This window comes from Ovis aries, chromosome 1 (assembly GCF_016772045.2).
Source record: "Ovis aries strain OAR_USU_Benz2616 breed Rambouillet chromosome 1, ARS-UI_Ramb_v3.0, whole genome shotgun sequence".
Taxonomy (NCBI): Eukaryota; Metazoa; Chordata; class Mammalia; order Artiodactyla; family Bovidae; genus Ovis; species Ovis aries.
In genome coordinates, this window is record NC_056054.1 from 102,568,712 (window position 1) to 102,593,857 (window position 25,146).

The 25,146-nt window shown below is 43.0% G+C and overlaps 1 protein-coding gene across 1 annotated transcript; it reads right to left on the bottom strand.

The window, feature by feature from the left end:
- Positions 1-20,547: 20,547 nt before the first annotated feature.
- On the bottom strand, positions 20,548-21,677 carry LOC114113200 (late cornified envelope protein 3B-like). The gene is made up of 2 exons (XM_027965058.2): positions 21,631-21,677; positions 20,548-21,117 (listed from the first exon to the last, which is right to left on the bottom strand). Exon 2 carries the CDS (start codon positions 21,094-21,096, stop codon positions 20,833-20,835), a length of 264 nt encoding a protein of 87 aa, XP_027820859.1. The 5' UTR covers positions 21,097-21,117; positions 21,631-21,677; the 3' UTR covers positions 20,548-20,832.
- Positions 21,678-25,146: the final 3,469 nt, after the last annotated feature.

A 25,146-nucleotide genomic window follows, 5' to 3' on the forward strand; every position in this document is an offset into this window, starting at 1 on the left:
GTTTCTGTCAAACAACCCAGATCACCTTCCTGGGATGAATTTTTATTTTAATTCCTTAAATAAGGGATTTTTCAGACCACATGTGTGGTATACTATGGAAGAACAGCAAACCAATATGAAATACAGACCTGTGGTTGTAAATGATAACCATAATCCCAGACTAAGGTGGGGCTTCCTTGATGGCTTAGTGATAAAGAATCTGCCTGAAATGCAGGAGATTCAGGAGAGAGGCAGATTCGACCCCTGGATCTGGAAGATCCCCGGGAGGAGGGCATGGCAACCCACTTCAATATTTTTGCTTGGAGAATCCCATGCACAGAGCAGCCTGGCAGGTTACAGTCTATAGGGTCACACAGAGGCTGATATGACTGATGTGACTGAGTACTCACTCAGGCTAAGGTGGACGAGCTTCCTTGTGTCTGCGGTATCCTTTCTTCTAGTCCACCTTTTTTTTTTTTTTTTTTTTAAACTGAGGATGCCCTTTGTTTGGTTCCCAACAACATCTCTTTCTCTTCATGACCTTAAATCTCAACCCTCTAGAGAATGAATCTCCTTCCCCTCAGGCAGCTTCCATATCCATTTTGGATTTCCTATATTGGTTTGGTTTTAAATTCTCCCTTGAATTATGAACCTTGAGAATTTTTCTTCTACTTTCTTGCAAGCACAGATACACATTAAAAGAATATTTACGCTATTTTACCTAACACTTGAGATGGTTATAACAAAGGGTTTTAGAGTTTTCTAATAAGAAATATTACCACAATCAGTAGTTGGCTTTTTGAAAGTTCCAGATTATCTCAGCTATGCTACAGGAAATTAAAGTAACGAATTTCTGCTCTTCTTAGGAACAAGTATGCCTTGGGGACTGCTATGGAGGGATCACCAGTATTTGTTACAAGAGAAACTAAAAGTGGGGCCAAGATCCAAGGACCAGCTGTTGATACTTATTCCATTGTTTAATAAGGCAGATATCATACACAACTACTAGACTCTAGGTTTCTTGAGGACAGTGGTTGCATCTTACATGTCTTGGTGTTTCCCTGTCTGCTTAGTGCTATGATTTGTATATAGAAGATGCTCAAAAACAACTGTTGATTGATAGTTGACAGGATGAGCTCTATAATTTAATCCTCACTTTGTGCTTTGTATTCATCAGAAAATTACAGCAAGGTGTGGTACATTCTTAGTACAAAGCAGCGCATTAACCTTGCACTCCACCCAGGCCAGAAACATACAGAAAATGGCTGGGCTCATTTTTGACATTATATCCATTCCATAACTAAGAAGGGGGCGACAGAGGATAAGATGGTTGGATAACATTGTTGACTCAATGGACACAAGTTTGAGCAAATTCTGGGAGATAGTGAAGGACAAGGAAGCTAGGCATGGGGTCCATGGGGTTGCAAAAAGTTGGACACAACTGAGCGGCTGAACAACAACAAGAAAGTAGAAATTATTGCTGCATCACCTGTTTAGTTAAAAATGTCTTTTTAAATTTAAGGATTCAGTTCAGTTCAGTTCAGTCGCTCAGTCGTGTCCGACTCTTTGAGACCCCATGAACCGCAGCACACCAGGCCTCCCTGTCCATCACAATTTCCTGGAGTTCACTCAGACTCACGTCCATCGAGTCCATGATGCCATCCAGCCATCTCATCCTCGGTCGTCCCCTTCTCCTCCTGCCCTCAATCCCTCCCAGCATCAGAGTCTTTTCCAATGAGTCAACTCTTCGCATGAGGTGGCCAAAGTACTGGAGCTTCAGCTTTAGCATCATTCCTTCCAAAGAAATCCCAGGGCTGATCTCCTTCAGAATGGACTGGTTGGATCTCCTTGCAGTCCAAGGGACTCTCAAGAGTCTTCTCCAACACTACAGTTCAAAAGCATCAATTCTTCGGTGCTCAGCCTTCTTCACAGTCCAACTCCAAAATTCACAATATCTTTAAAGTTTGAAATGATTATTAGAGAACCACTCATTCAGTGCAGAAAAAAGTCCCTCTATAGTAACCTGGTTAATGCTTAAACATACTAGCCATAGCATGTTAACTCACTCCCCCCCAAGATAGCTTATTTCATTTTGAAAATTTTAATAAGTTAGATAATCTTTGTATTGTTTTCTATAATATAGCTTTTTTCTTATTATTTAATAATTCTCTTCATTGTAGAAAATACAAGCATAAATAAGTTATTTTAAGAAATAACTTAAAATTCTATCCTCCACAGAAAATCATTTCTACACCTGGTTGTGTATTTCCCCAGATCTTTATCTATGCAAACTTTTTTTCTTTTACCAAAACATATTCAGGTTGTGAGTGCTGTTTTTCCAGTTGAACTTTTCACTCAATAACATATTACAGCATGTTTTCATGAGCACACACACACAGTGCAATGCAATAAACACACACATGTGCCATGTTCTGTTTAGTTGCTCAGTTGTGTCTGACTCTTTGCGACCCCATGGACTGCAGCCTGCCAGGCTCCTCTGTCCATGGGGATTGTCCAGGCAAGAATACTGGAGTGGGTTGCCATATCTTCCTCCAGGGGATCTTCCCAACCCAGGGATGGAACTCAGGTCTCCTGCATTGCAGGTGGATTCTTTACCAGCTGAGCTACCAGGGAAGCCCACATGAGAATGAACGCTCATCCATAGCACACTTTTGATGTCGGAATAATTTTTCATTTTATGCATTGTCCCTCATTTATTTAACCAGTTCCTATTGCCAATACCCATTGTCTTGCCTCCAGTTTGTTGCTGTAGTTAAATATGTTGTAATATAATTTATTCATACAACAAATATTTATTAAGCATCTTAACCGTGTCTTGCACTATGCCAAGCAACTTATCCTCAGAAGGAAGGATAAGTTTCTGTTCTCCATGATAATCTTTGAAGGAGGGCGACAAAGATTTCAAGTAAACAGATCACAAATAAGACAGTCATAAATAGTAATAATTAATATGGAGACAGTAAAACAAGGTAATGAAATACAAAGTGACGGAGTTGAATCTGTGATTTAGGTACAGAATACACATTGTCACATAACCACTGCATAGCCTCAGGTGAATCTGTGGAAGTGGAATGACTATATTTGGCACTAAGCTATTCTCCTACCATGGTGTAAAGGGCCTGCTTCTTGGCATCCTTACTGATGCTGGGTTCTGCACTGAGTCTCACTCCTGCTCCTCGGCCATCATGGGTCAGCTCAGGAGCAGCCATCAGCTCTCTATTTGCCTCAGCAGTATTGTCCCTCAAAACCACAGACCTTCATGCTTTATGAAAAACTTTCACATGCAAATCTAATGTATTCATCATTTTGTTTTCTTTTATTATGGACAATTTCAAAACCTGCATAATATGAGACAGTATAGAATAATGAGCCCCTAATTACCAAGCTTTCAGATTTTAAGAGAAACAACATGCCAATAAGGTTTCAGCTACTATGCCCACTTTCCATAAACTTTTTTTCTGGATTATTTTAGGCAAAGGTAAGACATCACATTCTTTCCTACCCATAAACACTGCAGTATGTACCTCAAAACATAAGGGCATTTTCTTTTCCTATACAACTTCAAGGTTATCACTATTCATAATGGAATTAACAATACTTTAATGTCATGCAACACCTAGCTCACATTTACATTTCCCATGCCTAGTCACTCAGTCCTGTCCAACTCTGAGGCTCCGTGAAAAGTAGCCTGCTGGCTCCTCTGTCCATGGGATTTTTCAGGCAAGAATAATGGAGTGCATTGTCATTTCCCCCTCCCAGGGATCTTCCAGACCTAGAGATCAAACTGATGTCTCCTGCATTGCAGGAAGATCCTTTACCAGATGAGCCATTGGAGAAGTCCTCACATTTCCACAATTATCTTTTTTGAATCAAGTTGCAAACAAGGTCCACATGTTTTGGTGATATGTCTCTTAACTTTCTTCTCATCTGTAATAGTCCTGCTCCTCTTTCACATCATTCACTTTTAGAAGAAACACTTATAGAAGAAACATGAGTTTCTTCTAAAATACATGAAGAATTTCTCATGTCTTCAGTTCAGTTCAGTTCAGTTCAGTTCAGTTCAGTCGCTCAGTCATGTCTGACTCTTTGCGACGCCATGAATTGCAGCACTCCAGCCCTCCCGTCCATCACCAACTCCTGGAGTTCACTCAAACTCATGTGCATCGAGTCGGTGAGGACATCCAGCCATCTCATCCTCTGTCATCCCCTTCTCCTCCTGCCCTCAATCCCTCCCAGCATCAGGGTCTTTTCAAATGAGTCAACTCTTTGCATGAGGTGGCCAAAGTACTGGAGTTTCAGTCTCAGCATCAGTCCTTCCAGTGAACACCCAGGACTGATCTCCTTTAGGATGGAATGCTTGGATCTCCTTGCAGTCCAAGGGACTCTCAAGAGTCTTCTCCAACACCACACTTCAAGAGCATCAATTCTTCGGGGCTCAGCTTTCTTCACAGTCCAACTCTCACATCCGTACATGACCACTGGAAAAACCATAGCCTTGACTAGATGGACCTTTGTTGGCAAAGTAATGTCTCTGCTTTTTAATATGCTATCTAGGTTGGCCATAACTTTCCTTGCAAGGAATAAGTGTCTTAATTTCATGACTGCAATCACCATCTGCAGTGATTTTGGAGCCCCCCCAAAATAAAGTCTGACACTGTTTCCACTGTTTCCCCATCTATTTGCCATTAAGTGATGGGATCAGATGCCATGATCTTCATTTTCTGAATGTTGAGCTTCAAGCCAACCTTTTCACTCTCCTCTTTCAATTTCATCAAGAGGCTCTTTAGTTCCTCTTCACTTTCTGCCTTAAGGGTGGTGTTATCTTCATATCTGAGATTACTGATATTTCTCCCAGCTACCTTGATGCCAGCTTGTGCTTCTTCCAGCCCAGCTTTTCTCATAATGTACTCTGCATATAAGTTTAAGCAGGGTGACAATATACAGCCTTGACATACTCCTTTTCCTATTTGGAACCAGTCTGTTGTTCCATGTCCAGTTCTAACTGTTGCTTCCTGACCTGCATCTAGATTTCTCAAGAGGCAGGTCAGGCGGTCTGGTATTCCCATCTCTTTCAGAATTTTCCACAGTTTATTGTGATCCACACAGTCAAAGGCTTTGGCATAGTCAATAAAGCAGAAATAGATGTTTTTCTGGAACTCTCTTCCTTTTCCGATGATCCAACGGATGTTGGCAATTTGATCTCTAGTTCCTCTGCTTTTTCTAAAGCCAGCTTGAACATCTGAAAGTTCATGTCTTAATTTCAGCTGATTGTTCTTTGCTGGTTTCATTTAACGTTTTTTGTGATGTCCCTGTATTTCCAGGTATTTCTTACAAATTGAGAATTAGATCTAGAAGCTTAAATTAAAGTTTGTTTAGTTTGCTTATTTATTTATTTATGGCACACATACATCAAAGGTGATGTTATATGCTTTTTTTGTTGTTGTTATGTACTTCTTATTGCACAGTACAAGAGGCACACACTGTTTAGAGGTTCTACTTAGTGATACTGAGATTGATCTGTAGGTTCAGGTAATCTGTAGGATGTTAGCACCACCCATTCATTTATTTTAAACTTCTCCGTAAACCTTTCACCTAATGCTATAAGCACATATTGATGTTTATTGCTAAACCCATCATTTCTCTAGAGGTTGATAAATGGTCATTTTCTAATTCTATCATTCATTCTTCACGTTTTAACTGCAGTTATTTATCAAGAAGAACTTTTCTCATCAACTATATGGTAACCTGAAATACAGTTTAGACAAGAAAAACAGGACCAATGCTAAATTCTTTTTCTTGATATTTTCAGAATAATGAGTTGGTGGCCTAACAATTTCCAAAGATGATTATTTAAAAAAAACTATCATTATTGACTAAAAGATTTCTCTATTTTTGATGTGCTTTGATCAATTGCAGTGATTTTTTTTCCCATATTTTAGTTTCTTTTTAGTTTATAGCCCCAATGTCTACCACTGCTTCCTTGCTTTCTGGTACTCTAAGATGTCCTGTGATCATATTGAGCCTCAACTGCCAGAGATCTAGTCTCAGACATTTCTCCAAGGAGTCCCACCTCCTTTTAGTGAGCAGTGGTATTTAGAGACCTTAATATGGGCAGTATGGATGAAAAATGCTCCCAAGTTTTTATTGTAGCTAGATCTTTTTGCGAGCAACACTCGGACTTTTTTTTTTTCAAGAAAAATCATGAATAATGATATTTCTATTCAAAATAACATTTTATAATACTATTTCTTTCATATTATTCTTGTTGCTTTTTCCTCTTATGCTGAAAATTTTTATCTTTTTTGTTTTCTTCTAGAATTTAGCTACACTATTACTTAATGATAATGCCAACATTACTACTAAAGATAAGATCATTCAATGCTATGCAAGGTTTTTTTGAGATACTTTTCATCCTTGAAATAGAAGTGTAGAGTCAAAATATTGTGTTTTAAAGTTACTTGAAATAATTCTTTTGTCAGTGTACTGCATAACTATACTCATGCAGGTTTAAACACATTTCTCATAGCTTGGTTTCACTGTTTAGATATTTCTGAATTTAAAATATTGTTTTTAATCATGAATTAAACATTTATATTGTTCTGAACTCAAAATTACAAAACAAGGTACATTCATCAAAGCCCCATTTCCTTCCTTGACCCATTTATCTTCCCTATACATAATCATTTATATCCATTCTAGGTTTAGCCCACAGTTTCTTTAACTCTTTATCTTATTTTGACACGTGTATGTAGGCAGGAAACCGATGATTATTATCTCCATCATAGAAGAAGTCCTAATAGCATTTCCCACTTCCAAAATCCAAATACTGTGCACCTTCCCCATGCCCCATACTCCCCCTACAGGCACCCTCAGGAGTTGCATCATGGAGACTCAGCCATCTGGCCACCGGTAGGTTAGACAGCCGAATTAAACAGATTGCTTGTTTCGGTATTTCTCCTCCTACTCTAGAATTATGCAAAATAAGTGTGCCAGCTATTTTTGGACTCCAGATGTTGCTTGGTATCTGGAGGTAGAGAAACACGTCGGTAAATATGTGTTGAATAAGCGTCTGTTAATTTGTGTGTGTTGTTAGGAAACAAATTACCCCTGAAGTTGTCATTTTCTGTTAGTGACTATGGTGACGTGGCATTGAGGTAGAGCAATGGAATTATCCTTGGGATCACCTTTCAGGAAAGTGTGGGGACCATTTTACAAAAGGCAAGTAGTTTTGAAGTCAATGAGGAGAGCGATTCAGGAAACGTGGCGGAGCCTGTGATGTCCCAGATTGTCCCAAAATGTAGTTTGGGTATATTTAACAATAAAAACTCATAAAAATATTTCATGAATTTAAAAATGACTGCCAGTTTATTATTACTTTTTCTTTCCAATTCAGTTTAATTTTAAATTGTATTGACAACTAGAAAAACAACAGGGACTCTAACTTCCTGAAAGTGGTGAGTGCTGAAGTATGACAGAGTGAAAATCCTATTGTATTATTTTTCGCTGAAGGGTTCCCCTCTGCCTCCGTCCAGCCGCACTAGAGACCCGGGGAAGCCAGAGGAGTGGATGTAGCGCTGGGTGAGAGACGCGTGCAACTTTCTTTAAAGATGAACGTTCAAAGCCCACGGAAACTTCTCCGCTGCTTTGTTCTGCTTCTCAAGGTACTGAGAGGCATAAGTTTTGTAGAAGAGGGCTTGATGGAGGCTCAGAATAGAGCCCAAAAAATGAAGTGGCTCTCCCAGCATAGATTTTCTGCCTAGAAAAGATCCAAGGAAGAGTCCCTATAATGTTTGGATTTTTGTTAGCTTGAAATAAGGTTTCAATGGCAGAGCATTTTGATGTCATAGGTAGTTCACATGTATACAATAGAGTTAAGGTGCTTATTTTGTAAACAAGGACCAAAGTGATTGTCAGTAGGGAGTAGTGAGGTGGTACAGTGGTTAAGAATCCGCCTGCCATCTCAGGCAACGCGGGTTCGATCTCTGGGTCAGGAAGATCCGTGGAGAAGGAAATGGCAAACCACCCCAGTATTCTTGCCTGGGAAATCGCCATGGACAGAGGAGCCTGGAGGGCTACAGACCATGGGGTCATAAAGAATCGAACACAACTGAGCAATTGAGCACGTGCGCAGGAAGCCGTGAGAAGCAGTGCTGCGGTTGGGGCGGGAAAAGTAACTTTGAGGTTAAGAACAGCCAGAATCTTAATTTGTTGGAGTGGAATGGGCCAGTCCTGACAGCCACCAAGGATTTGGGGGCTAGTTGAGGGCTGGGGTCCTCCCAGGCTCAAGTCAAGACCCAGCGAGGCTGCTCCCAGGGGGAACAGTCCCCCTTCTCTTTCCTTCCAGTTAAGAGGCTGCCCTTTTCTGCACAGCAGCAGTCTGGAGAGGTGGTCACTGACTCTAGGTGACCAGAGACGAGCAGTGACATCTTGTTTTTTCATTTATGGAATGATACCTTAAGCCCTTTCTTCCTCTGGCCCAGGCAGCATCAGGACTCCAATTGTTAGGGTTTTCACCCTGCCTAATTGCTTTCTTTTAAAAATAAAGCTATTTTATTATAATTAAAGTCATATGTATTTGCTAGACTTTTGAAAACTTTGGAAATGTGAAAAATTTCACAAATGTGAGTGCAGATTTGACAACATGGGCATACCCTATATGCTACATTTTCATATTACATCATGATAATGTGTCCATCTTTGAAGGTGGTTTGAATGATGGAGCAATAGTTCATCCATCTTGTGATGCACAATATTTTCATTAACTACTCTTCTGTTGTTGAATGTTGAAGCAAGTTCTACTTTATTGCTCCTCTAAAGAATGGCACACATTAACAACAGCAACAACAAAATCCATTGATTTAAATAGCACACACAGCATACTGCATTTTTCTAGAAATAGTTACTATTTTGTTAAATCCAATGACTTCAAGTTTTGGGTGACACCAGTTAGAATGGCTACTACCACTGGTGTGTGTATGTCCATTTTTTCACAACCTCAAGTGTCTAGAAACTGGTAATTACAAAAAGACAGGTGGAAAGTACTTTTTTGTTTATCAAAGCAAGTTGAACATATTGGCCATTTACAATTCTTTTGTTAATTGCCTTTGTTCTTTCTCGATTTTTCAAAATTGAGAAATAATTTTTATTCCTTAATATGTTATTGCTTGCATGCTAAGTTGTCTCAGTCGTGTCCAACTCTTTGCAACTTTGGTGGACTGTGGCCCACCAGCCTCCTATGTTCATGGGACTCTCCAGGCAAGAATACTGGAGTGGGTTTCCATGCTCCCCTCCAGGGGTCCTTCCCAATCCAGGGATTGAACCCGAGTCCTGTATGTTTCTTGCATTGGCAGTGGGTTCTTTACCACTGGCTCCACCTGGGGACCCCGCATATGTTACTACTTTATTGCATTTGTGCTTATCTAAGAATGATGTAGGAGTAATAGTATATAATAATATTAATGTGATTAAATAAATACCATAACCACTTTTGTTCTGTTGCTTTTTTTTAAAACTTTGTTGGAATAATTTTTTTTCAACCTGAGTGACTTTATTTATTTATTTATTTTTTACTTTACAATATTGTATTGGTTTTGCCATACATTGGCAGGAATCCACCACGGATGTAATTTTTGTCGGCTGGGGCTGCAAATTGCATGATCAGTTAGTTACAGCAGCTCCCCACTGATTGGAAGCTGATTTGGGGGATGGACTGGGGAACACTCACCTCAGGTGGCCACTAGGTGGCTCTATCACTCTTGCAGCTCTCCATCAGCCACCTTGAGGTCAGCTCACGTGAGTGTGTTGGTTATTTGCTTAGTCATGTACCCCGTGGACTGTAGCCTGCCAGGCTCCTCTGTCCATGGAATTCTCCAGGCAAGAATACTGAAGTGGGTTGCCATTTCCTATTCCAGGGGATCTTCCTGACCCAGGAACCGAAGCCAGGTTTTGTGCATTGCAGGCAGATTCTTTACTATCTGAGCTATAGGGAAGTCCCCGATTCCCTTTTCCTGTGCTCAGCAACCCTCCTCGTTACTGTCTTTGCCTTTTCCTGGAACTCTGTGCCCCTGAACAGATCCCACCCTGTGCTTTGGGGCTGGTGTGGATCCCTGTGGGTGGCTCTGGGAGCGTATGTGGCACTGAGATTTCTGGGGTCTCAAAGCATAGATGCATTGCAGTCAACACACAGGGCTGCAGTCAGCCTGCTGCTGGCCCCTCACCTGGTCCGTGCCACTCTGGTCCTGTTAGAACAAGCAGCTCAGCATCCTAAGCGCAAGTGAGTGTAAGGGGTAAGGAGGGCTGGGATGGACATTGTGGAAATATAAGTAGAGGGAGGTGAGTAAGTCCTCTGAGCTCACTTTCTAGTGAAGGAGAGAGGTCGATGAGCAGTCACAGATGCTATATAGTAGGACCACTAATTCTAACTGAACATGGGGGTTGCGGAGGGGTAGGGAGTCAGAAAAGAACTGATTTCATGAGGGAATCGACATTTGGGCTGGGTCCAGCAGGATGGGCAAAATTCCTCCAGGCCAAAGGGCACTCCAGACTAAGCTCTATGTCACACAAGCCAATACAAACTGTGGGACGGCCTCCAAGAACCACAGATGCTCCCAAGGTGGCCTGAGCACAGGCAAGAGAGGGCATAGCCACACATGGACCTAGAGGTAGGTAAGGCCAGAAAGGCTGGACCTTGGAGAGAGCACTGTGGGCCTTGGCCTTGTTATATGGGAGGCACACATCCTTCAGAGGAAGGATTCAGGCCTTTTCCCTCACTGGGACTGGTACAGGCTGTTTCATTAGCTTGGCCAAAAATTTTGTTTCTGTAACATCTTACAGAAAAATGTGAATGAACTTTTTGATCAAATATATAGGCAGAGGACTCTTCTTTCCCCTCTCCTTGCCCTGCAACTTTCCAGATTATCGAAAAATGTAGTCAGGACAGCACTTGGGCTTTGAATGACCTTGGGGGTGGTTGCTGCAAAAGTGAGGACCAGTAGGAAAACCAGTAGGAAACCAGTAGGAAAACCACCAGCCCTCCAGAGCACTTGCCATTTAGAAGTTAGAAAAGGGAGAGGATCCACCCTCCACTGTCGTCTCCTAGACGCCCTCCCCTCCCAACCCAAACCGCCCACAGTTCCAGTCTTGTCCACTTCCTAAATGGTTCCTGAATTGGCTTGCATCTCTCCATCTCTGCTTTCCACTGCCTCACCTGGTCACAAGCATCTCCTTTGAGCTGCACTGTGGAAGCCTTCTTATGCCCTGTTCCTTCTGTTCTTGTCTCTACCCCCCTCCCCAAGGAAGCCAATTATTGAGCAATAAAGAAAAGTATAGATAAGATTAGAGTGCTTTAAAATACTCCAATAGCTTTTGGAATAAAGCCCAAGCTCCCGACCTTGGCCTCCAGGTCCTCAGTGATTTTGCTCCGTCAGCCTTGCTCCCTAGTCTTGCTCTCCCCAGTCCTCATCATGTTCTCCACACTAACCCCTTTTCTCTTCCTGGATCATGATGATGAGTCTGTTTTTATTTCATGGAGTCTCATTGATGGTTTTGATGAGAGATCTAACCTGAGCCATGGAAAGTCTTATCTGCCGTTAGATCAATGGGAAAGAGGAGAGGAGGGAAAGAGATGGACTGGGGCATTGCCTGGCACAACATGAGAAGGACTCAAGTGAGGCTCATGGCTCTGGGGATGAGGAGAAGGGAGAAGTTGTGTGAGTTCTCTCGGAGGCTGACTTACTGATTCCCTAGGGTTTAGGGGTTGGCTGGATGTGAGGGATGGGGAACCCCAAAATGTCTTTGGAACTTCCACGACTGGAAACTGAGACTTGGTGTCAATGCAGAAATTTGGAAATCAGGAGGCAGAGCTGGCATGAAGGGAGAAGATGAGATCTGAATTCCATTTACTGACCAATTGCTGGTGTTTTAATAATAACAATAACAACAATAGTGATGAGATGACAACTACTATTTGCATGCTTGCATGCTAAGTCACTTCAGTGGTGTCCAACTCTTTGAGAATGGACGGTAGCCCACCAGGCTCTTCTGTCCATGGGATTCTCTAGGCAAGAATACTGGAATGGGTTGCCATGCCCTCTTTCAGGGGATCTTCTTGACCCAGGGATCAAACCTGCTTCGAACCTGCATCTCTTATGTCCCCTGCATTGGCAGGTGGGTTCTTACCACTAGCGCCACCTGGGAAGCCCAGCTGCTCTTTACTAAATACTATCTCTGTGTTAGACACTGCTTTTTTTGTTTGTTTGTTTGTTTTGGCCGCACCATGTGGCATGTGGAATCTTAATTCCTGGACCAGAAATCAAACCCAAGCCTTCTGAATTGGAAAGCTGAGTCTTAACCACAGGTCCACCAGGGATGTCTGACACTATGTTTTTTGATACACTGATCTAATTTATTTTTCGCAGCCCTCACTCACTGTGAGGGGGATGCTAAAAGTATCATTCACTTAGAGATAAAGGATTGGAAGCTCAGAGAAGTTAAACAATTTGTCCAGGCTCACACTTAACAATAGCAGAATTTGGGAATAAAATCTGTGCATATTTGACTCTCTATATATGGGTTTCCCTGGTGTCTCAGATGGTAAAGAATCTAGCTGCAACGCAGGAGACCTGGGTTTGATCCCTGGGTTGGGAAGATCCCCTGGAGGAGGGTATGGCAAAGCACTCCAGCGTTCCTGCCTGGAGAATCCCCATGGACATAGGAGGCTGGTGGGCTAGAGTCCATGGGGTCGCAAAGAGTTGGACACGACTGAGCAACCAAGCACACACACATATTTGACCCCAAAGTTCTTAGACAGTTCCCTTATCTCTGCAGTGACTCTAACATTCTACACACTTAAAAATCTCATAAACGTAAAGGTTTACATGTCTAAGGTTGCACTTGTTAGTGTTGCTTTGAATCAGTGCTTCATCCTGTCACCCTTCAGGTCAGAAATGAACTAACACCACCGTCCACTCTGGAAAAAGCCCGAGGTCAAGGGTCACCCTTGGCTGTTCTCTTTCCCTAACCTCTCAGCCTCTAGTTGTCATTTCTGTCGCAGACCACTCAGTCACTGAGCTGTGCGCCAGACCCCTCTTGGCTGTTCTCCATGCCTGCCCTCTGTTCTGTCATGACCATGTTCTGCTCTGCGCCCTCTCCCTCTGCCTCTAATGAAAAGACCCAGGAACAAGGAGGCAGTAAGGAGATTAAGGGTGACAAATTGAATGAGGAATCCTAGGAATAGAATCTGAGGTTAGGAAGGGAACAATGGCTCTTACAATGGGATAAAGTCAACGTTGTAGTGCAGAGGCTAGGGTCATGCACAGGGATGACCAGAATTGGGGGCGTCCCTCTTATTTAATTTTCTTTTTCATGGGCCTGGTGACTTGCTGTGTGCGGCACAGCCCGTGACATCCTCCTCATGCCCAGACTCCAGCATCTTCCTGGACAAGGGTTCAGAGTAAAGAGGAGAGCGCTGAGCAGCCTGGATTGGAGAGGGCCCAGTGGGGGAAGGATGGATTGTGTCCTATTAACAATGCCTCACTGCTTCGCAAGGCTACTGACCACCATCACATCCAGCACATCCAAACCTGAACGCTTTTCCAGACTGAGGTCTTCCCCAAGTTCGTGAAAGCTGCACTGGTGTCTACTAAACATCAGGTTTCTCAAACAACCGGAAATATATCTTTCTCTGAGGCCAAGTTTTTCCATCCTGGAACATCAATGTGTCTGTATTTATGAGTGTGTTATGTGATGTGTGTGTTAGCGTGTTATCTGAACCATGACTCAACATCCTCTGTGCTTCCTGGCTGAGTTGTTGTTGTTGTTGTTGTACAGCCGCTCAGCCATGTCCGACTCTTTGCAACCCCATGGACTACAGCACAGGAGGCTTCCCTGTCCTTCACCGTCTCCTGGAGCTTGCTCAAACTCATGTCCATTGAGTCGGTGATGCCATCCAACCATCTTATCCTCTGTCATCCCCTTCTCCTCCTGCCTTCAATCTTTCCCAGCATCAGGGTCTTTTCCAGTGAGTCGGCTCTTTGCATCAGGTGGCCAAGGTATTTATTGGAGCTTCAGTGTCAGTCCTTCCAATGAATATTCAGGATTAATTTCCTTTAGGATTGACTGATTTGATCTCCTTGCTGTCCAAAGGACTCTCAACAGTCTTCTCCAGCACCACAGTTTGAAAGCATCAGTTCTTTGGTGCTCAGCGTTATTTATGGTCCAACTCTCACATCCATACATGACTACTGGGAAATTATAGCTTTGATTATATGGACATTTGTTGGCAAAGTAATGTCTCTGCTTTTTAATACGCTGTCTAGGTTGCTCATAGCTTTTCTTCCAAGGAGGAAGAGTCTTTTAATTTCATGGCTGCAGTCCCCATCTGCAGTGATTTTGGAGCCCAGGAAAATAAAGTCTGTCACTGTTTCCATTGTTTTCCCATCTATTTCCCATGAAGTGATGGGACCAGATGCCATGATCTTAGTTTTTTGAATGTTGAGTTTTAAGCCAGCTTTTTCACTCTTTTCTTTCACTTTCATCAAGAGGCTGTTTAGTTCTTCTTCACTTTCTGCCATTAGAGTGGTATCATCTGCATATCTGAGGTTGTTGATATTCTCCTGGCAATCTTGATTCCAGCTTATGCTTCATCTAGTCTGGCATTTCACATGATGTACTCTTCATATAAGTTAAATAAGCAGGATGACAATATACAGCCTTGACGTACTCCTTTCCCAATTTTGAACCAGTTAATTGATCGATGTCCAGTCCTAGCTGTCACTTCTTGACCTGCATACAGGTGTCTCAAGAGGTAGGTAATGAGGTATTCTCGTCTCTAAGAATCTTCCACAGTTTGTTGTGATCCACACAGTCAAAGGCTTTCATGTAATCAATGAAGGCTGAGTACCACCTAAGAAGTTTTAGCAATTGGGTAGCAAATAGTCTGCCCATGCTGTGGATCCAGAACATGCTGTAGTGTGAGTCCCATACCTGCATTCGCATCCTCAAACAATCCTGTCTCAGCCAGTCGAGCAGGGCTGTGTGTTTCAGAGTAAGTCTGACATTAATTCCATCTTGTGAATTATTTTTGGTACTTTTTTGTTCCTAATGTCTAAAGAACTGGATTTCCATGCATGCTAGAAAGTTGATTTCTAGTTTGCTGTTTCCCAAGGGCTTTCGGTTCAGTTCCCTTAGTTGCTCAGTCATGTCCGACTCTTTGCGACCCCATGGAGTGCAGTACACCAGGCCTCCCTGTCCATCACCAACTCCCAGAGTTTACCCAGACTCATGTCCATTGAGTCGGTGATGCCATCCAACTATCTCATCTTCTGTCCTCCCTTTCTTTTCCCACCTTCAATCTTTCCCAGCATCAGGGTCTTTTCAAATGAGTCAGCTCTTCATGTCAGGTGGCCAAAGTATTGGAGTTTCAGCTTCAACATCAGTCCTTCCAATGAACACTCAGGACTGATCTCCTTTAGGATGGACTGGTTGGATCTCCTTGCAGTCCAAGGGACTCTCAAGAGTCTTCTCCAACACCACAGTTCAAAAGCATCAGCTTTCAGCTTTCTTTACAGTCCAACACTCACATCCATACATGACTACTGGAAAAACCATAGCCTTGACTAGACAGACCTTTGTTGGCAAAGTAATGTCTCTGCTTTTGAATATGCTGTCTAGGTTGGTCATAACTTTCCTTCCAAGGAGTAGGCATCTTTTAATTTCATGGCTGCAGTCACATCAAGGGCTTTAAAGATCTTTTAATTCTATGAACTTACTGTGGACTTACTGTGCCAGTTTGGCTTTAGTTCAGGCACTATTATATCTTTATTACAGTAAGTCCCCTACATAAGGACCTTCAAGTTGTGAACTTTCAAAGATGCGAATGTGCATCTGGTTCCACAAAGGAACCAGAGCCTGTGCCATCAATGTCAGACATAAGTGACATTGCAGCCTGACCTTTGTCTCCTATTGTGACTATCCTTCAGCTCTACCATCTCCCAACTCCTCTCTCTCCTTCAGTCAGTAACTCTTCTTGCCTGTTCACTCAATGTCCACCCCTATGTACTAGCTGTTGTACTGTACTATTGTACTTTACAAGGTACTGTACTATAAAATGTAAAATGTTTGATTTTTGTGCGTTTTTTTCTTTTTTTATGTACTATCTTTGTGAAAAGCATTATAAACCTATCAAACTATGGTACTATATAGCCAATTTTGTCAGTTGGGTAGATAGGATGTCTTTATTGGATTTATAAACAAATTGGAGTTAAACGAATGCACTTAGAATGGAATTCATAAGTGTGTAGGAAACACTGTATTTTTTTGTGGTAAAATATACATAGCAAAATTTTACCATTTTAACCATTTTTAAATGTATATCCACCCATCTGTGGATGGACACTGGGGTTTATTCCACCATTTTGTTAGCGTGCAAAGTGCAGCTATGACCTAGGTTGCACAACTGTCTGTGTCCCTGTTTTCAATTCTTTGGTATATACCTAGAAGTGAAATTCTATGATGTCTTATTGGTTTTCTAGTTTTTTTTTTTAAGGACTATCCTGGCTCAAATCTGGCTGATCGTTTCTGATTTTCTGTTATTTCACAATTCGCAGTCTTGATTCTCATGTAAAGAGGTGATTTCCATAGGTGATAAGGAGATGTGGTCAGTTGTTCAATGGCTGGACTTTCTTTTAAAATTAGGGACCCAGGAATCCCACTGCTGGGCATACACACCAAGGAAACCAGAATTGAAAGAGACACGTGTACCCCAGTGTTCATCGCAGCACTGTTTATAATAGCCAGGACATGGAAGCAACCTAGATGTCCATCAGAAGATGAATGGATAAGAAAACTGTGGTACATATACACAATGGAATATTACTCAGCCGTTAAAAGGATATATTTGAATCCGTTCTAATGAGGTGGATGAAACTGCCTCCTATTATACAGAGTGAAGTAAGCCAGAAAGAAAAACACCAATACAGTATACTAACACATATATATGGAATTTAGAAAGATGGTAACCCTGTATGAGAAAGAGCAAAAGAGACACAGATGTATATAACAGTCTTTTGGACTCTGTGGGAGAGGGAGAGGGTGGGATGATTTGGGAGAATGGCATTGAAACATGTATATAATATCATATATGAAATGAATTGCCAGTCCAGGTTCGATGCATGATACTGGATGCTTGGGGCTGGCGCACTGGGATGACCCAGAGGGACGGTACAGGGAGGGAGGAAGGAGGGGGGTTCAGGATGGGGAACACGTGTATACCTGTGGTGGATTCATGTTGATGTATGGAAAAACCAATACAATATTGTAAAGTAATTAACCTCCAATTAAAATAAATAAATTTATATTTAAAAAAATAAAATAAAATTAAGGAGAGCACCTTCCTTCCCCAGATGGGTGCTCTTGCAGTTATGACTTATGTGGTTTGGAATCTTAGTGATATAGAGTTAAAAAAGCAATATTAAACACACTGAGCTGGATTGGAAAAAAGCAGTTTAGAAAGAATTCTATTAGTTGCTATTTATATATCGATGGCGTCACTGAGTCTTCAGGGCTTCTTGTAGGCTTTCTCTAGTTGCAGATGGTGGGGGCTACTCTCCAACAGCAGCGTATGATCTTCTCATTGCAGTGTCTTCTCTTGTTGTGGAGCTTGGACTCCAGGGCATAGGCTCAGTAGATGTGGCGCCAAGGCATGTGGGATCCAACCCAGGCCTCAAGCATTGGCAGGAAGATTCTTAATCACTAGACCCCCAGGGAAGTCCCCTATTACTTGCTTTGAAGCAAATCAGGATAATACGCTGGTTGCTTTGATGGTCCTGCTGCCAAGTTGTGTGACCTGGGCAAGTTAAGGAAACATGCAATGGTTATGTGTCCATAGCTGAGAGAGAACCGACATCCAGGTCTTGTCAGAAGCATTTGAGGATCTGTATGCCAAACAATTAAAACTATGCCTGGCTCACAGTAGGTGCTAAATGAATATTTGATCTCAGGATTATTTTCGTTTTTAAGACCAGCACCATCTCCCATACCACTTTTCTCTTTTCCCAAATTTTCTTAGGTCAGATGTTTGCATGCAGGGTCTGCATCCTATTCTCCACATCTAGAACCACTCCAGTTTTCACTTTCACCATTTAACTGCCCCCAGATCTTTACTGAAGAAGTTGAATTAGTAGTTACCCATGAGGGCTTCCATTCCTCCTCTCGTCTCTCAACAACTTTTCTGCTGATTTTGGATCCTTCATCTCCCAATCCCTGTCTCTTCACTGGGGATCCTGGAATTGCCTTTTATGTTCTGGTGGTGGTGGTGGTCACCTCCCTGAAAAGTCTGCTTTGGAGTCAGAGCTCTTCTCACACCATTACTTAGTGGGCAATAAGGCCTTTCTTTGGTGTGGGGTCAAAACCAGTAACCCCTGCCGGGGTCCAGCCCCGGTGGATCTAGGGTGATTCGAAGGTGGGGGGACAGAGTCAGCGTCTTTGGAAAAATACATATTTAATTACAGATATATAGAGAGATTAGAAACGGATAGTGTAGTAGGAAGATTAGTGGAGAAAAAGAGGCTGAATAACTTGGATTACGTGGAATAGCATCCATGCTCCAGATGGGAATTCAGCCAGAAAAACGAGGGCAAGAAAGAAGCGACATAGGGGAATCAGTCTTTCCGGAAACTGATCCAAATTCTTTATTTTTGGGTTTGCTTATATACCTTTTGTTACACATAGGGATGAATACAGAGTCACGCGGGAGTCAGCAGTCCTGACCTTTATCAAAATCAGGTGCTTCACATAAATGTATAAAAAAGGTACATCATCTTCTGGCCATGAGACCTGCTGACATTTTATGATCCTTTCTTTCTGATAACCAAAAACTTATTTCTTCCAAGGGTGTTTTTTCTTAAACCAGGCACCACCCTCCAAATAAAGTTACATTCCTATAGGGTGAGGGTGTAGTGAGTTACAATCAAGAAAGGAATTTATTTAACCCAAGGTTAACATGATTAATCTTAAAGGTTAATACTTATTTCTCCTATATGTTAGTTATATTCATTATAAGGGTAGGGAATATGGAGATTTAGCAGCAAACATCAGCCCAACAAGTGAAAATCCTTTCACCAATGTTCTCCTTAAGATCTATTTAGTCTTAAGATAGTGATAAAGTTACATTTTTACATAACAAGGACACAGTGATTTATAACAAAGCACAGTGATCTATTACAAAAGAGAAAATCCATTAACTCAAAAAGTCTAGTATTGCTAACATCAAAAACTACTGTATTTCCTTTTCTATATTCCAAATACATCGATTAATATATTCCCAGGTGCCTAAGGATATGGAGGCCTGGCGGCAATCATTGACTCAACAAGAAGAAAAAGCCCTGTGCTAATTAAGACTCTCAAAATACTCCAAAACTCTCTGTGCTGTTTATGGTTGAGAGGTAGTAAACAATCATGTGCCTAGTGGCAGCAGTATGGATAATCCTGTCGCACAAGCTAGTCTGTCAAGCAGAGAGGTTTGACCTGAGACATCCTTGTCCCACCCAGAGCAGGGAATTAGCAGCAATTATTGACACAACAAATGAAAAACCCTTCACCAATATAATTCCTAACCAACCCACTATACTAATAATTTCCAACTCCCCAAAAGAATTTGCCTTTAGTAAGTCTAAAACATCTCATGCCTCTCAGATTGGGAGGCTGTAAACAATCACATGTGGCCAGATGAACCTATACAGGTGGGCTAGATAACCTTCAGAGGAGTCCGTAAGCTGAAACACTCTTGTCACGCCCAAGAACTTTTATTGCCTTGGAGCTGCACGTTTACTCCTTCTCCGAGAGAAACGGTTATGGGGGAGAGCCCCCTGTAAAGTCAGAGGTGTAGGTGAGAGCATAAAACAGACTCTGGTTTTGGGGTTAGATGCTCGGGAACAGGGGGTTTCCTGAGGCTTGATCACGCCTTTGCGTATGCCAAGCCTCCTTCCTCATGACCTTTGCCATGGGCGGAGTTCCTCACGCTGGCCCCTGGCAAACCCCTCTCCCCTTCCTGAACCAACATAAAGTTTTCCTACAAGCCCTTTTGGAGGAGTTGGAGCTGTTAATTTTTCTGGTCTAGAATCAGTGTATTATTTCTTATGCAAAGTGGTGGTGGCTGGAGGAGCAGAGGGGAGAGAGACTCACAGAGTAGCCTGCTATTTGTTTAGCCGCTCAGTCATGTCCAACTCCTTCTTGACCCCAAGGACTGTAGCCCACCAGGCTCCTCTGTCTGTGGGATTTCCCAGGCCAGAATACTGGAGCGGGTTGCCATTTCCTTCTCCAGGGGATCTTCCTGGACCCAGGGATTGAACTGGCATCTCCTGCGCTGGCAGACGGATTCTTTACCATTGAGCCACCAGGGAAACCCAAATAAGTCTCTTGTAATCCCATGGATTGTTGCCTGCCAGACTCCTCTGTCCATGGGGTTCCCTAGACAAGAATACTGGAGTGGTTTGCCATTTCCTTTTCCCACAGAACAGCCTGCACTGCAGCAAAGTCACAGACAGTCTAGGATGCAGAGAAAACAAAAACTTTATTCTTTCATAGGGTCAGACAGGGGTGATGACAATCAAGGGGGCAGATACTATAATTTCCTGCAGAGATGAGCTGGAAACCCCGTAGGCTCCTGGAGAGTGGATAGCAAGAGCCACTGTGGAGGGCTCAGCCTCTCTTCAGGAGCATCTCAGCACTGGCCAAGGGCTCGGAGACTGGGGTATTGGGAGGGAACACACTAGGCTGACAAAGTCTTTGGATTCTTGTTTCCTCTGAAATCGCATGTCTCAGCATCAAGAGGCCAGGTCAGCAGCAGCCTCCAGATCCCTGGCCACAGCCAGAGCGCCCGGACTGCAGACCACCGTCACCATCGCAGGAGTCGGAGCTCTGGCGCCGGCAGCGGTGGGACCTGCGGCGCCTGTGGAGGCCCAGGCAGCAGCCGCCCTCAGAGGTGGGGGCACAACCTGAGGAGGCTGGAGGCAGACACTGTGCTGGGCTCTTTGGGGGACACTTGGGGGAGGGGCACTTGGGAGGGGGCTGGCACTGCTGCTGGTTCTGCTGGCAGGACATCTCGGCGGGAGGTCAGTGAGCCTGGACACATTCAAGGAGAAAAGATTAGTGCACAAGCTCCAGGCCACTGTCTCCCCTGTGAGTGGTCTTACTAGGGCCTATACTCCTAATCCTAGCTGCCTCCTGAGCTGTGATGTTCAGGAGAAAAATAGAAATAGATCTCAAGTTCAACTGACCTGGCAAGACAGTTCCCTCACTCTACTCCCAGAACCATGCTGTCATCCTCTAAGTGGGCCCCATAGAAACACAGAGGCAAATACACCACACTGGGAAGTGACCCCTGGAGGATGTCTGTGTGTGTGTGTGTGTTTCAGAATGATGAGTGGGGAGATGCTGAGAGCCAGGGTTCTGGTGTGTCCTAGACCCTGATTCCTCCCACAATGTTGCTTACTGTCCCCTGCCCTGCCCCCAGCTGCTCTCCAAAGTCTGATTCTTGCTGCCTCCACAGACACCTCTGCTTCACTCTTCCCCACCAACCCCAAGTTTGTCTCCGCCACACTCCCTGCTGAGGCTCTGTCCCCTCCAGTCACTCACCGCTGCAGTGGAAGCAGGAGAAGGATGCTCCTGAGGAAGCTGTGGATGCGGAGCCCAGGGCAGGAGCCCTTTTATTCTGTTCCGGGTGTGTGATGCACGGCACGAGCATCCTGCTGCTTTCACAACCAGGGGGAGGGTGACACACACTCCCATCCTGGGTTTCCAGCTTCTTCCTGCATCCTCGCCAAGATGTCAGGTGAGAGGGAATCAGGAAACGTGGATGACGACTCCCTAGGTGTGTTGGGGACCTGCCGTTTCTCCTTTCATTCATGCAGCTCAGATGCTTTAATTTCAGCTCTGCCTCTTGCATCTTTGCTGAATGAAGAAATGTGAGGCTGTAGAGATATATGTGACCTATTTCCTGACCTTGAACATTTCAAGTTTAAGTGGACAGACTTCACAGAAACAAACACGTATGTCTGACACCATGTGATTTGTCCTGTGATACAGTTGTCTCCAAATGCCACTGTCTTATTTCTGCATATTTCCAAGGGTAATGACATTTTCAGATGTAATTGGCTCCTGACATCTGGAGATAGAGTGGTCTGAGACCACTGGACCCTGGAGATGAGATGTGTTGGGCAACAGATGTAGGATGGGATGCAGAGAGACCCCTTAAGAGAACTAAGAGAGAATTATATAAACGAACAATTTAAGTATCGAAAGGACTCACAATAGTTGAGATCACAAGACTCATGAGAAAAATCCAGTTTGTCCATAGTTAGTTTCCTGTGAGATACAATGATATTGATTATAAAAAATAAAATGATCTACCAGTGTGAAATGCTTCAGATGATTGATGAAAGTCATGCAGATGATTTGTTCAATATGATGCTGTTGATGAGGCTGCTGATGATGGTGATATTATATACATCACATTTAATAGAATAGATCTGAGAGTTTCTCAGGTTTGTATAAAACCTGAATCCCATTTTTCCATTGCATTTTTAAAATGATTTTCTTTATCTATTTATTTTTTTGGCTGTTCTGGGTCTTCGTTGCTGTGCAGGTGTTTCTCTAGTTATGGCGAGCAGGGGCTACCTTCTAGCTGCTGTGTGCTGACTTCTCATTGCAGTGGCTTCTCTTGTTGCAGAGTACAGGTTCCAGGGTGCACAGGCTTCAGCAGTTGCAGCCCCTGCACTCTAGAGCCCAGGTTCCGTAGTTGTGGTGCTCAGGCTTAGTTGGGCTTTCCAGGTGGCTCAGTGGTAAAGAATCCACTGTCAGTGCAGATGTTGCAGGAGATGCAGGTTTGATCCCTGGATCAGGAAGATCCCCTAGAGGAAGGATGGGCAACCCCCCCCCCCCCCAGTGTTCTTGCCTAAAAAGTCCCATGGAGAGAGGAGCCTGGCAGGCTAGAGCCCATGAGGTCCCAAAGAGTCAGATGTGACTGAGCACCTGAGTACACATCCAAGAGCTTATTTTTTCCATGGCATGTGGGATCTTCCCGGACCAGGGGTCAAACTCATGTTTCCCACATTGGCAGGATTCTTTGCCACTGAGCCACCAGGGAAGCCCCCCTCCTGGATTTTTTTTTCAAGTACTAGAGATGAATTTGCCATTGATTTCATCTCTACTATCACAATAGCTGCATTTTGCTGTTTGTTTCCAAAAGAATACATTCAGAAGTACAACAGAAATTTAATTATTTATATTTAAATTAAACACATTTTTAAATGAAATATTTTTATGGTAAATATATGTGATTATTTTCTGTATTTTCTTGCTTTTAGGTACAAAATTCTGTATACAGATTTGCACTTTACAGCTTACCTACTTTAAAGCCTGGGGGTTCCCTATTTTATTTTGAGTTGTGTATGGCAGAATGAATTGCAGTGGTATATAAGGAATAGTAACTTGGGGATGAGGGAATGGGAAAGGGTCAGAGTTGTCACTGACCTTCCGTGCTGATATTCTCCTGTCTTAAGAAGGCATCTCTTGTTGAAGGGATAAGTAGGCTTAGTCCTAGGACTATGCTGGAGTATCCATTTCCCTCATGTTGTTGAGGACCCACCAATTGATGGTGCATTCGAAGGAATTACTAGTGAATGGTGGAACTGGTCCTTTCTCACATGAGACTAGTGATAATACTGAAGTGGGACATACAGTATTGAAAACCTCATAGCTAGCTCGCCTAGCTTTGCTGGTGATGGAGGCTAAGAGAATGCTAGGCAGGAAAATGGCCGTTCTAATGATGGCATGGTCCTAGGGAGCTCAGAGCTTCTGAAGTGTCCATCGTGGTTCCTGGTCTGTGACTTTGGATGGAGATACCACCTTTCCTCTTTCTTCTCACAGGTGGATATTTGCCTTGAGTCCCTTCCCCTTACTAACTGTCCCACCAACCCTCCTATGTAATTCCTTCTCCTTTAAGTCATTTCCTTTACTTAATAAACTTCTGTTGAGCATCATCTATATTCCCCATGCAAAGACCACCAGGAGTGCACATACAGTAGAACAAAGTTATGTTGATTGGCTTGCTGCAATGATACAGTACATGATGGGGAAACATTAAGAGGTGCTCGCTAAAGAATTTGGGTTTGTGTTAGGTAATTTTGGGGTAGGGCTCAAGTGAAGTGAAAGTTGCTGAGTCATGTCCGACTCTTTGCGACCCTGTGTACTATACAGTCCATGGAATTCTCCAGGCCTGAATACTGGAGTGAGTAACCTTTCCCTTCTCCAGAGAATCTTTCCAACCTAGAGATCGAACCCAGGTTTCCTGCATTGCAGGTAGATTCTTTACCTGCTGAGCCACAAGGGAAGCCCAAGCGTTCAAGGAAATGAAGTTTTCTTTTGGATGGGGTACTAAAAGAAAACAGAGGTACTTCTGTGATAGGGTATCTTAATAATTTTTAATGAGAAAACAGAAGCAATGGGACAAGGCTAAAAGCTAATTGAGTTAGACATTATGGGATTGAGTTGAATTGAATTGAGTATGAAATTGAGAAGAGTATGAAAAGATGAAAAGATATGACACTGAAAGATTGAATACCCCAGGTTAGTAAGTGCCCAAAATGCTACTGGAGAAGAGAGGAGAAAGAGCTCCAGAAAGAATGAAGAAGCTGAGCCAAAGCAAAAATAATGCCCAGTTGTGGATGAGACTGGTGATGGAGGTAAATTCTGATGCTGTAAAGAACAATATTGCATAGGAACCTGAAATGTTAGGTCCATGAATCAAGGTAAACTGGAAGTGGTCAAACAGGAGATGGCAAGAGTGAACATCGACATTTTAAGAATCAGTGAACTAAAATGGACTGGAATGGGCGAATTTAATTCAGATGATCATTATATCTACTACTGCAGGCAAGAATCCCTTAGAAGAAATGGAGTAGCCTCCATAGTCAACAAAAGAGTCTGAAGTGTAGTACTTGGGTGCAGTCTCAAAAATGACTGATCTCTGTTCATTTCCAAGGCAAACCATTCAATAGCATGGTAATCCAAGTCTAGGCCCCAATCACTAATGCCAAAGAAGCTGAAGTTGAATAGTTCAATGATTACCTACAAGACTTTCTAGAACTAACA